The 13,463-nt window shown below is 48.0% G+C and overlaps 1 protein-coding gene across 9 annotated transcripts in view; it reads left to right on the forward strand.

Moving 5' to 3' along the window:
* Positions 1-13,463, forward strand: part of AGAP1 (ArfGAP with GTPase domain, ankyrin repeat and PH domain 1) — a 523,916-nt gene that overhangs the window by 248,275 nt on the left and 262,178 nt on the right. For all 9 annotated transcript variants that reach the window (XM_026491633.4, XM_026491634.4, XM_057305806.1 and 6 more), the window contains 3 exons: positions 4,984-5,111; positions 6,273-6,428; positions 13,121-13,213. In XM_026491633.4, the coding sequence (XP_026347418.1) occupies positions 4,984-5,111; positions 6,273-6,428; positions 13,121-13,213 (377 nt within the window). The remainder of the gene's footprint in view (positions 1-4,983; positions 5,112-6,272; positions 6,429-13,120; positions 13,214-13,463) is intronic.

Below are 13,463 nucleotides of genomic sequence, written 5' to 3' on the forward strand. Positions count from 1 at the left end.
CCAAGCATGCTGGCCCCCAGATTGCAGAGTTGAGAAGGGACAGCCTATTGCCAGACAGAAGTCGCTTCTCACAGTGGGGTCTGGCGCCTTTGCAGGGGGGGCTTGTAAAGAGGCCAGGAGTGTTGGGGCGGTGGGAGTCTCTTTGTGGAAGGAAACAAAAGGAGGGGACAGGCCATCTCGCTCGGGAGTTTCAGGTGTAAAGTCTGACTGCCAGGAGCTGTTGAAGAATGGTGAGCGGAATGGTGCCGTGGTAGGGTTGGCCTGCAGTGGACTGTGTTTTGGGGGCTGCAGGGAACAAGTCGGCTTTGGAAGCTGTTTCCGTAACCAGCCATGGAAGAATGACGCCTTGGACCGAGGCAGTGGCAGTGCAGAACTTGAGATTCTGGTGGTAGGATCAGTCATCTGTCATGTCCCTTCTGGCCATCCCTGGTGGGGGTCCAGTCATGGAGTTTGTTGGCAGAAAGGTGAGGCTCAGCATGGGCCACGTGGACTCTGAGGTCCATCCCAGGGAAGACACGTGGTTCTCGAATGCAAGAAGGGTTCAAAACAAGGCTGTCCTCCAGATCTGGGGGCCACTGGCCGTGAGGTGGAGCAAACTGGCCAGCTGGAGGACATGGAGGTAAAGGGAGGCTGAGGAAGGCAGCCTGGGAGCACCCACACGTAAAGAGCAGTGAAGGAGGCTGGCGTTCCAGCAAGAGGAGGCAAGCCAGAAGTCAGTGTCATGGAAGGATGAGTGAATCAGGACAGGAGGGAACCATCAGCCATGCCAGGTGCTGCACAGAGGTCAAGTTAGATGGTGGCCTCTAGTTGGTCACCAGTGGCCTTGGCAGTGACAGGCTCTGTCCCAGGGGTGGAGATGGAGCCAGGCTGCAGTGGTCAGGAGAACAGAGGAACAGTCCGGAGAGTCCCTTTCTGGAAACAAGAGGTTGGCCAACAGCTTGACCAAACCAGCATCGGCTGAGCATCTCCTGGGTGCTGGTCACCAAGCTGGCTCTCTTACCTGTTATCCAAGTAAAACATGAAGATCGTGGAGAAAGTGAGGGCTCAAAGCAAAAGGATACATAGTCCCTGTTCTGGAAGAGGTAGAATCTCGTGGGGAGGCTGGTGGGGAAGTCTGTTCCGTTGCCACGTGGCAATGCCCCCGCGACAGAGCCACACCAACAGCACCCAAATCCCAGTGCCCTGTCTGCTTTATCAGCCTCGCCCGTGGCGCTGGGAGCTGTGCGGGTGAAGCGAGTTAGTAGACGGGACTGCGTGGCCCGTGGTCCAGGTATAAGCCACAACGACAGGATACAGCGTGGGGGGAGAGGCAGGCCTGACTCCCACTGTCACCAGACCTTGTTCTTTCTTTATTCAGCGCAAATGATTTAAAAAATAAAGTCAGAGCAGAAATTGGGCATCATGCCAGGGTTTAATGAAGTCTTATTTGGGAACGATCAGTGAATCTTATTTTTATCACTAATTAAAGGGGCCCATTTACAATAGGAAATTTTACATTTGTGGAGAAAGGAAATGTGCAACTCACTTTTCTTGTTGCTGAAGTTCTTGCATAAACTTTTTAGTGGAAGAATGGAAATATGTATATGAAAGTATAATTAAGTGTGGTTTAAAAAATGATCTCAAACTCATCACTCACATCAAGTAGGGGCCACTGCCAGCCCCCAGAAGCCCCTTATGCCCTGATTATAGATAGATCTTTTATCTGTTATCCAAATAAAATTTCCAAATTATGGAGGAAGTGACTTTTAAAACAACATGGAGCATAGCATTAGTATGAAATATCTGGATGCTAATGAAATTGGATTAGCAGTGTTGGGTAAAAGAGCAAGCATTTCACTATATAGGTGATGATACTGTTTAGGACTTAGGTGTAGCTTACATTACCAAAATTGGTAAAATATGTCACCAAAATTGAGAAAACAGCACCTCCTTAATGATAACGATTCCAGATTCTCAGCTCAAGTGATTGTGTTACTCATTTATTCACATCTATGTATTTATTTAAAACATGGAAGATACTTCATTTGTTGAATGAGCAAATTTAGAAGAAAACTTGGTAGTTAAAAATCGCCCAGCCATTATAATCTGGGGTAATATTCATGTTTTAAATCTTGTTAACATTTCAATGTTATAAACCTCATGAGTTGTTAATGATTATAGTATGTTCAGGAGAGCATTGCCTCCCTCTGGCATCCCACTGCCTGTGAGTTGTTGTGGGGGAGGGAGACTCATCCATCCATCCGTGCATCCATCCATCTGTGCCTCCATCCCTCTGTCCGTCCATCCCTCCATCCCAGCTACCCTGGGGCTGGCTCCTATGGGTTCACCCTGGCTTTAGCAATGGCATCTGAGGGATGGACCATGGCACCATCTTGGCAGGCAGTGGTCACCGTAGCCTTTGCACAGCTGAACGGTTCATCTTGGAAGGTGTTGAAGTGAGACACACAGAGACACCACCCCTCAGTTTCACATCCTTGGGGCATTCAGCAAGGAACAGCAGCAGCAGTTAACCAGAGGGGAGATTTTGTTTTTCACTCTGGCGGGGAGGATGGCCCACCTTATAAGACAGTCACGTGGTCTTCTCCATCCTCTCTTGCTGTTCTTACTCTGGAGTCACATGCTTGCATTGCTTGTCATTACGTGTCCCCTACTTGCATGGGTTATCCTACGGCTCTAAAGCGGTCTGTGTTTGTTTTTTAGATTTATTTATTAGAGAGAACGTGAGCAGAGGGAGGGGCAAAGGGAGAGGGAGAGAGCCTTAAGCAGACTCCATGCCCGGCACAGAGCCCAGCAGTCTTTATATTTTAGGACAAATATTTGTAAATCATTTCCCTTTGCCAATTGTTTATCGAGACAGGAAGACAAAAATTATGGGGGAGGTAGGAAAATAGAACAAACATGAATAAAAGTTCTAGTAAAGTAAAAACAGGACGCTACAGTTCTTGGAAGTTGTCGCTTCGATTTATGTGATTAATGTGGTAGAACAATGAAACAGAAGAATCTTAGTACTTAACGTGTGGCTCATGTTCATACAGCTGTCTGTCACTCGGGGAGAAGCCTCAGTGTAAAAACGTTCTCTTTGGCCACGAGCTCACTCCTTCCAGCCTCCAACCAGGAGAGGTGGAATGCTCATTTGCACTTAGAATTTCATAAAATGAGGATTTTATAACACATTTGACTTGTCCTAGAAAGTTTCTCACATCTCCCTTTCACACAGAAAACATCTACAGAAAATACCTACAGAGCTCTCCGAACAGCCTAGCTGCGTTCCATTCTGGCTCTGTGTGCTCTCCGCGAGCTGGAAGATTCTAGCGCGTGCGGTCACCCAGCAGAATAGCAGCTCTGAGGCTGGGGGTAGAACAGAAACGCCTCTGTGTTGGTCATCAGAACCCCCTTTCTCTCCCTCCTCAAAATAAAAGTCTGTTGGCGATCACCCCGATAGTCGTGACTTTTGGGCTTGGGAGTTCACTTTGCCTGCGTGACCCATGTTTTGCAGCTGTTGGAATCTGAGCTTAGATTTTATTTCTGAGTTCACATAATGATTTTTAAAATGTTTTTTAAAATGTTATACGTCTTCAAAGACCCCAGATCGATACGCCAATGGTTTTGAAATGACAGAAGGCTGCGATATTCCTCTGTAATTTAAACATGATTAGCTGACGAAGCTTGTAATCAATACACTGCGGGAAGATAAATTAATTGATATCATCCTTTCGGAGTAAGAGGCCCGTTGGAGGCGGGGTGTAACTAATGAAGCTGCTGCTTCGTCTCCGAGAGCCATTTTTTACATCTTGCATTTTCGCTTCATCATATTTGCACGATCATTCATTTATAGGAAAGCCATAAGCTGTGGACAAACGCGTTCCCTATTAAAATTTTGTTCATTTCGAAAAGAGACTGCGGACACTGTGGCGCTCCTTCAATGTTAGAGCCTGTCGCCGGGGACGACGGTGTGTTCCTTTGCACGGGCGTCTTTAAAAATAGCGGCTTTCGGGACCAAGACAAGGATTGAACACCATCGAACTTCATTACAGCCGGTCCCCAAAGACACACATCTATTCAGACAAAAGCTGTAGTTATTCTGCAGTGACACCTATTGGTGTGGGGAGAGTTTTCTTCTTGTGGACTTCCTTTCCAATTAAATCCAGCATGCTTTATCAGCGAGCCCATTTGCCAAGAGAAGTTATGGCTGGTTGAATTTAGATTTGTACTGATTAAGATAAACTTCCGATGTGTGTAGTAATGTATTTAAATAAAGTCTTTGATATAATTACATGTCTTATGCAGTAGCTTATAAAGTTAAGAGTGATTCTTGAGGCTGTGCAAAAAATAGATTTTTGATTTTCAATGGGGAGGGGGTTGGTTAAATTACCCTGTTTTATTTAGGATTATTTTTGCTGCAAGTAACTGGAAAAAATCATAACGTTAGAATAATTTGAACAGGACAGGCGTGTATTTTTGTTTGTTTTGTTTGATGGTCAGGGCTTCTGAGGTGGTCAGGGCAGGGCTCCCGAGGCCATTGGTGGAGCCGGAAGGCCAGCTCCTTCTGTCTTGTGCCCTACCACGCGTGGCTTCTGTCCCCATCACGCGTGGCTTCTGTCCCCACCATGGCTGCAGAGGCTGCAGCTCTCATCTGTGCATTTTCAGCAGCAAAAAAGGGAAAGATGGAAGGAAGAAACGGGCCAAGGGTAGCCCTCTCAAGGAAGCTTCCTGGAAGCTGCCACATGACCCCTCGACTGTCATCCTACCAGCCAGCGCTTGCCTGAGTGGCCGCACTTAGCCGGGGTGCAGGAGAACAAGGTGGAGGAGGCTCTGCGAAATGCCATATGTATTCTGGCGGTCCCGTGCCCAGCCCAGAGTCAGGAGCTCGGTTACTGCGGAGGAAGGGAGTAGTGGATCGTGGGGACAGCTAGCGGTCTCTGCCACATTCCCTGTATTTGGAAACCAGCCTCACATGGATCCCTTTTGTCTCCCATCCACTAGTTGCCCAGAAGATTGTGGCCACAAGGAAGAAGCAGCAGCTGTCCATCGGGCCCTGCAAGTCGCTGCCCAACTCCCCCAGCCACTCGTCTGTCTGTTCGGCACAGGTGTCCGCCGTGCACATAAGCCAGGTACGTGGGGCGGAAAGGCACGGCAGAACCAGGGAGCCAGCCGGTCCAAGGGTGCCCTCAGCCAGTTCTGAGCTGGATCGCTCTCTCTTTTTTTTTTGGTCTTTTCAATTTTATAAATAACAGCATGTTGGTAATTGACTTCACATTTCCTTGAGAAACTGCTGTGGCCAAGTGGATTTTATGGGAATCATTCTTCAATGTTTCCGTCTTCATGCTGCCTGTGTTATGAGGCATGCTGGCTTGGGCGGAGGCTCGAGGTGTGCACTGCTGTCTTTGCTGTTGATTTAAATTACCCTCCTTCGGTCCTGGTTCAGGTCCACTCGTGGGTTGAACAGTTGCGGATAAACCTCAGCGGTAATCCCACTATGTGCTTAAATTCGGTAGCAGCCCTCAACTCCATCTCCCTTAGGTTACATCTTTCCAGAGTAACATTTTGGCAAATTATGTATTTGGAAGCAAGCAAAATAATTGTCACTTTAAAGAACCAGACTCATGGCCTGCTAAGGAAACCATTGACTTGGTTTTGTTTGCGTGTGTGTTTTAACATTTCTCCGGCAGGTGTTATATTGGACTTTTTAAAAGGCTACAGCAAGAGGGTTTGGTATGGTGCTTCCATTTTCCTTGGGGAAGTCAGTAAGTGATGGCATTTACAGTAGGGGCCTGTGAAGGTGGACTGGAGGATGGTAGCTGTCTCCGCTGTAGGCATCTCATTTTCTGTGAATCTTTAAGTGTCTTCAAAAGTATTCAGATTTTCAGAGTGTGCATTGGGTTCTGTTGAGCCAAACAGCGCTCTTTCCACGTCTGATTTCAGCCGTGAGGGAGCACTGGAGCCCATTTAGTTCAGCCGACCCCTTCATCTTTCAGAGGAAATAGGACATAATTACATTTTAATCCCCCCCCCAATTTTTAAATCAAATGACAGAGACTTCTCTTTCTCAAGTCACTTTCGTAGATAAAAAGGCATGCCTTTATGAAATGACTGGTATGTTCTAGAACGAGGCCATGTTTTACTTGATGCTAATCAACTAGCCAAGTCCGACCTGTCATGCAGGCCTCCCTTCAGTGTGACTTGCTCCCCTGTCACTTATGACCCCGCAAAGGTGGTGGCGTGAGGGTCCTGGAGTGTATTGTTAGTAAAACCTTGGTTTTCCATTGTTTCAGACCAGTAACGGAGGTGGGAGCTTAAGCGACTACTCCTCCTCTGTCCCGTCGACGCCAAGCACCAGCCAGAAGGAACTGCGAATCGACGTCCCTCCCACTGCCAACACGCCGACGCCTGTCCGGAAGCAGTCCAAGCGCCGCTCCAATCTCTTCACCGTGAGTGTCTTCCCCGGGGAAGAAATTTGAGTGATTTGGAGAACGTCAACCACTGTCCATCTATTAGTTCCAGATGGTTTAGTGTTATTTGTAGAATGCAGACTAAATGAACGAGAATAGCACTGATTTTTGTGTAAGTCTAACAAAATGATGAGAAGCAACGGTTTGGGTACTGAGGAAAATGTGAATTTCTCCGTGTGCGGGGAGTTCAGATGCATGTGTCAAAATGAAGAGTGAGGGGCTGTATGAAGGTACTTATTATCTCGTGATTGTCCCGGTCTCTAGCGAGAGACTTGTCACTCTGTGTACAAGATGACAAAACTGTGCCAGAATTCCCAGACATGTGCCTCTAACCTTCCCCATGGGATGCATCAGCTCCTGTGATGCACGGACCCCCCTCTCTCGGGCTGGGGCGTCTGAGGATTTACCCCGGGGGGAGGGGGGTGACTTCGGCACCAGGACCCTTCAGTGCTTCTCAGAGGCTCCTTGACATGAGGCTCTCCATTTGGACTTTTCTTCAGAGTCATTCGTGGAGCGTTTGAAGCCTGCAGCTCATCTCTCTGGGCTTAGGGTTATGAGCTCAGGATCTGCACATGGGCCCCAGGCATTGGCAGTTTTTAAAAGCTCTCTAGGGCAATGGGGATGCAGAGAACCCCTGAACTAGCGAGGAGGGAAAAGTGCTCCGACCGCATCCCTTCCCTTGCACCCAGCAGACATTACCAATCAATCATGAGAAGCTCTGTGGCTGAGCCCAGAGCTGCAGGCAAAACTGCTGGCCTGTGACTGGAGTCATTTGACTTCAGAAGAACGTTTTCCCTCCTGGGACCAGACCGTGCATTACAAGTATATGCTTTTCAACCAGTGCTTTTGCTCCCTGTGGACACCTGGCAGTTTCCGGAGAAATTTTGAGTTGTTACAACTGGGAGCCAGGTTGAGTCACGGGTAGCAGCTGGGGTTGCCGCTGAATATCCTGCAAGCCCGGGTCAGCAATGCAGCACAGTCATCTGGCCCCTGATGGCAGTAGTACCCTGTTTTAAACCATTGGACTTCTCCTTTTGGGTGATTGCTGCTGACTTAGTTGCAGATGAGTCCAGGATTTCCTGTGTTGAACTAAGGGAGGGCTCTGCAGGGGTGGCTGGGAGCCCCTGCTGACCAGCCACCTTATTTAGAGATGGCATCTGTGCTCTTGTATGTGGCTGCCAAGCACAGTAGACCCCCATGCCTTTCCTACCGTGTTCGAGGCAATTTTCCCATTGGAGAATCATAATTGCCAAGATCTGCTGCCGATGGACCCTCCCCTTTCCTTTGCTGACTGCCCTTGGCCACATCGGTTCTGACGGACGCTGTTGCTGGGGTTGCAGAGCGAGGACCAGACAGACCAGACCCAGACCCCAGCCTTCAAGTTCCTTAGCCTCTCTGAGCTGGAAACCACAGCATTCTCCGTGAGTGGTGCTGCTGGAAGAATCCCCCATGGGGGTGAAGTGTCTTTGTGGCATGGATTTCAATTCTGTGTCTTCACCGTTGCAGCTGTGGAAAGGACTTCTGACAGTGTGAATAAGCAAAGGCACTTGTAGGACTGTGTGGCCCACAGGGAGGGAGGTATTCAGCTTTCTACAGCACGGGGAATGCGTGATCTTGTTCTAAACTCGTGCATGATGCAAGAGGCTTTCCCGTGAAATGATTCACACACCGGGAGTAACAGCAGTTCCCAGCTTGCCCAACACTGGCCGCACTTCTCTGCCCCCAGGCCGGGCCTTCCGCCTGCTGAGGTGTCACCCGTCCAATGGGCTGCCAGCTCACTCATGACTCACGGACCTGGGAATCCAATTTCCAAAGGCGTGGAGACGGTTAGCGGTGAGCGGGACGCCAGTGTACCTGGGCGGAGGGAGGGCTCCAGACACGGACCAGGGGGGCTTCTTTATCTTTGCCACACCTCTTAGGGCCTGTCAGGGAGAAAACACACAGGCTCACCACACCTTCCAGGGGCCGTGTGTACTGGCCATCGGCTTTGGTTTCTATTCTAAGGAAAGAGGTGAGTGGCCAGGAAGTCTCTTTAAAAGGAGGGCTGTTTAGAGAGAGAGCTGCAGCACATACCCATTTCTACTCTTCAGAAGGTGGCTCTGGAGTTGGAATGTGCCAGAAAACATTATCCTGGACCCTGCCCACTAGGTAACCATGACAACCCAGGTTGCATACAAAGGAGAAACTTTAAGGCAAAGAGGAATCAAAAATAATAACTCCGTTAATGAATACCTTCTTCCCCACTGCTGTCTTCAGAGATGGGTTTTCCTGTCTGTCAGGAGTAGTTCTTACCAAAGTCAACCCGCATCCCAGACAAAGTATTTTTGGAGAAGGAGGGGCAAGAGGAGAACAAAGTGAAGCTTAAGTGCCCCCCCCCCCCCCCCGCCCTGCTTCTCCAGGCCGAGTTTGAGTGCGCGTGCAGCGCCCAGGCATCCAAAAAGAGGCCAGGACCCCCAGCTGCCCAGGCCGGGCGGGAGATGTACAGAGCCAATAAAAACCCATCCTTATGGTTATTGAAAATCCCCATTAATTATATCGTAATTAACGTGTGTGATGATGCCAGAGCCTGCCTGTAAACCTGTGCGTTGTCACTGCTTACTCTCTTTCAGTGTTGAGAGTAAACCGTCTCAGAAATTGAGTCCAGCCATGCAGCTGTTCTTAAAGGGAATACAAATTTGGGGTTATGAAAGAAGCAAACACTACAGTGGGTTTGCATCATGGCATTTAAGGAAAAAGGCTAAAATCCCGGGGCGGGACCCAAATGTGGGTCATTACTAGGATTGACGTTAAACAAAACTGTGACGGTGAGGTTGATGGTGATGCGTGGGCATTTTTAAGTTCAAGATCTTAGAAATAGGAACTCCACTAGATGTCAGTGTCATCCAAGGAATGAGAAGAGGCAAATTAGTTTTGAAATTGTAGCAATTAAGAAACTAAATTTTCATTATTACAAGTTTGCACCTATTCTTAAATATGTAAAATTCATAGACTCTTCATCCCTGGCAGTTGTTGGTAATTATTGGCTTAAATTGGGGAAATGTGTATTTATTAAAAAACGTCTGGTAGGAGGACAGATATGCCCTAGGCCGAATAATCTTAGTAAAAATCCGTGCAGACTGGGACTAACACCCAGAGGAAGGAGCACTCCCCACCTTATTTATTAGACCGTCATAAAGAGGCCAGAGTTAATTAAGTAGTACACACATCATTTTTCAAATACTGCGCTTATAAATTTTATAAACTAGACCTGTAACGTACCACTCTGGGCTCACGTTTTGCAGTCCCAGATGTTTATTTGCATATATGCACATTTTTACACAAAAATCACATGCACTTTTCACAAATTAGAATAAACTTCAAATTGCTCCCGTAGTAGCAAATTATGTTATATTTGCAGTAGGAATTAATCAAAAGCTAAATTATATCTTGTTTTGCTGATTTCTTTGGAAAAAATCACTGTTTTGAGAAAGAAATATTAAAAGGCTATGTCCATTCAATTTTTGGTTTTGTAATGTAGGCTCTTAGAGCAGTTAATTTAGTGTAGTTGCCCTAATGTACACGTGGTTAAAATGTTTTATTACAAAACATTTTCATGCAGAGACAGGAATAAAAAACACAGGCACATACTTACATGGGACTCATCAAATGCACTCATTTTGCCGCGGCTGCTGCTACTTTCAGAAATCACACATCTTGGGTAAAAGTTGAAGGCTTCCAGGTGTGCCTCCTAAATATATGCACCCTCCCCCCCCCCCCCCCCCCCCCCCCCCCGCCCCTAGCCCGGCCGGCTCCCTGCCTGAGGGTCAGCATCACCTTGAATTTGGTGTTTATCATCCATATGCATATCTTAAACTTACTCTAGTACAAGCCCATCCCTGGGCACTGCCTTGCTGCTTTTCAGAATTTAAAATAACACTGTCATTTACATGATCCTTTTAAAAGCTCCCGGTCACGCCCACCGATACCATTAAACAGCCAAGCATACCTGGTAAGCACAGTGTGAAAAGATCCCCAGAAACCCGCTGTAAAAGTAAGACAGCAAAGTTGATGGTATGAACAGCGCCATTTGTGTTCTGTCTGTGGTGGAGGAGAGCGTGGGTCCTGTCACGCTGTGTCCTAGTCGAAGGCTCGCTGTGGGGTGAAGGGGGAAAGCAGGCTTCTGTGTGATAGTGCGGGCTCCTGGCAGCGTTGCTTCCTGTCCCCGTACCCAGGTAGTTGATGGCGTGTCCCTCCGTGGCTTCTTGCATCACGTGGGGAAAGGTAAACATTTGTGCAAAGAAGGAGGTGATAACGAGACTATCTTTAACCTTTCTTTCTTCCATATTCGGGGCTGGCGAGGGTCGCGGTCTCTCCCCGGGCTCGCCGCTGACCCCCGCGCTGAGCGCGGTCAACTCTTGTTAGTTTCCAGTTGCGGGCGTCTGGCTGGTCCCCGTGCACCGTCACTCGTGACACACGCAGCTGGTGCCCAGAGCCGCTTTGTACCGGAGGATTTCACGGAGCGGTTTCAGCACGAGCAGAAGGCTGTGCTGTGGGCAATGTGGTCTCCGGGCTAGCGGAAGACTCGGGAGGTCTCACTGCAGATTTACGTGCGCCACGGTGTAGGGTTTGTCTCCGTGCAGTTGGGTGTCCGTTGCACTGGCAGGCACCGCAGCCTGGGGCGGGGGTGCGGCAGACCCTTCTGCCAGCCCCTCAGCACGGCACCCGCCCTGAAACGTCCGTGTCCTGGCTTTCCCCGCCAGAACCTTATAGTCGTCAGGGAATTTCTGTGCCATTTTAGTGGTGAAGTCTTCCTAACTTTCAGGGTCATTCACGTCAGTGCGTGTGATCAGACAGTTTGGTCCTCCGGCAGCCTGCTTCCCTGGAATCTGGGAGTCCTGCTCGGAGAACTAGAGAGATTGGGGGGGGCAGATGTGCTGCCCTGAGGTTAATTTTTTTTATGTTTGTTTTGTTAATTATTCTGGTTAACAGAGAATAATGAACGTGGATTTTCAAAATTTGGAAATTTGGAATTCATCATATTTCCAGAGTCCCATTAATGACCTCTGTTGATTTAAAAAACAAAACAAAACAGTTTTTTTGTATTATCATTGGGAGCTTGAATCTTCTTTTACAAATAGAAACCTGAAGTTCCAACTTGCCCGTGCATTAAGATAAGGCAAAAGGAGATTTGAGGGGGGTATTTCGTAGCTCTAACTGAACATTATTAATTAAAGAATTAATTAAAGAGAAAAGGGAGCCCCTACCCTGTAGCTAAAATTCATGACAAGGAATCATTTCCCATTTTCTCCCAGCCCAAACGGACAAACTCTGTCTTACATTTTTCTGCAACTTTCTGTTTGTGGCTTTTTCATTTCCCATTACCTCGTTCCAGGCTTTTCTACTACCCTAAAGAACAAAAACGGACAGTGCCTTGCACGTAGTAGGTGTTCAGTAAATGTTGGCTCTCACACGCATCAAAGTGGGCTGTTTCCTAATGAGCACACGTGCTCCCTGAAGTGCCACGTCAGAGTTCACATCGTGGGGACTTTCTTACACCCCGTGACACTGCCCCTTTTAATATTTAAAAAAAAAAAAATCAACTGCTCTGTCTCACACCCTTTGAAACTGGATTCCATTAGCTCCTCGCTGCAGCACTGGACACCACGAAGTCTGTTCATTTCATATATCATCTCAGATTTGAAAAGCACATGAAAATATTTCTCCATTTTCAATATTGCGTGAGTAATGTTCCCATTGAAAAGTAATGGAGTGAAGTTGTCACTTGTCAGCACAGTTATTAAGGAGGACGAGTTTCAGATCTTTCTCTCATAATAAAATAAATCTGTCAGAAAATCATTGTGCTCACACTTCCTCATGCCATCCGGAGATGGAGACTGAGCTGTGGTGCTCCTTCCGCTTCCCGAAGTCGCCGTGCACTCGGGGTCGTGGCTTCCCTGGGCGGCACGTGGCCACCTGCCCGCTCCCGGGCGGGTCACACAATGTCAACAACGCCGCCAAGAAGACTGTTCTGCGAACTGGCAGACGGAGCTGCTCATTTTTCCCCAAGTACTGATGTGTTGTCGAAAAAGAGATTTTCAACTTTTTTCCCCCCTTTGTTATTTTTTGTGGTGTAGTAACGCTAGTTTGACTTTGAATGTGCTGCTTTCTAACCGTCCAGAAGCAATGAAGAAAAAAAAGTTCACGGCACCTTGATACGAATGAAGGGTGCACCGTTAAATTGCTCCACGCCGCCGTTCGTAGAATGTAAAAATCCTTCAGACGTTAACTCCACATACACGTTTGTGTGGAAGGTTTCCCCAGCCAGCCGCGAGGAGACCCGTTCTCCTCGGCTGGGTTAGCTGCAGCTGAGACTGCGCTTTCCTGTTGGGCGTTACTTCCCTATACGGTCCATCGGTTTCTAGTGATTGAATTTTGAGCTCTGTAAGAAGGAATTAAAAGGTTATTTTGTGGAGGAAAAGTAGGGGGACAAGTTTAGAAAATTCTCCGTAAAACGATGGGTCGGTGGGAACGAAGTACTCGACAGCTTGCTTCTTGGATGTGTGTGCCCGCGCCTGCGTCGTCCGTGGGTTCTGGACAGGGATTCGCGGTAACTGTCCGGAGAAGGGCAGGCCTGCAGATCCGTGAGCCACAGCAGCCCTTACCCAAATGCTAACTTTATTTTTGCTTTGCAGTCTCGGAAAGGGAGTGACCCAGACAAAGAGAAGAAAGGCCTGGAGAGCCGCGCGGACAGCATCGGGAGCGGTCGAGCCATCCCAATTAAACAGGTACGCAGCTTCCCCCTTTTCTCCCTTCCCGGAGCTGGAGATGCACCTCGGGTCTCCTTGCTGTGATGCCGGCTCGTGCGCCAAGGTTTGTTTGATGTGCTCTGTTGATGAATGTAGAAGTCACTCACTTGACATCAATTAGAAGAGGTTCCTGTGTGTATTAAAATAGGATCATTAGAATAAGAAGAGGGAAAAATGTGACAACAGATCTAATGAAGTGCAGTCTGCCCGCTGCATATGGAGTGTGTTT

The sequence above is a fragment of the Ursus arctos genome, unplaced genomic scaffold (assembly GCF_023065955.2).
Source record: "Ursus arctos isolate Adak ecotype North America unplaced genomic scaffold, UrsArc2.0 scaffold_1, whole genome shotgun sequence".
NCBI classification, from domain to species: domain Eukaryota; kingdom Metazoa; phylum Chordata; class Mammalia; order Carnivora; family Ursidae; genus Ursus; species Ursus arctos.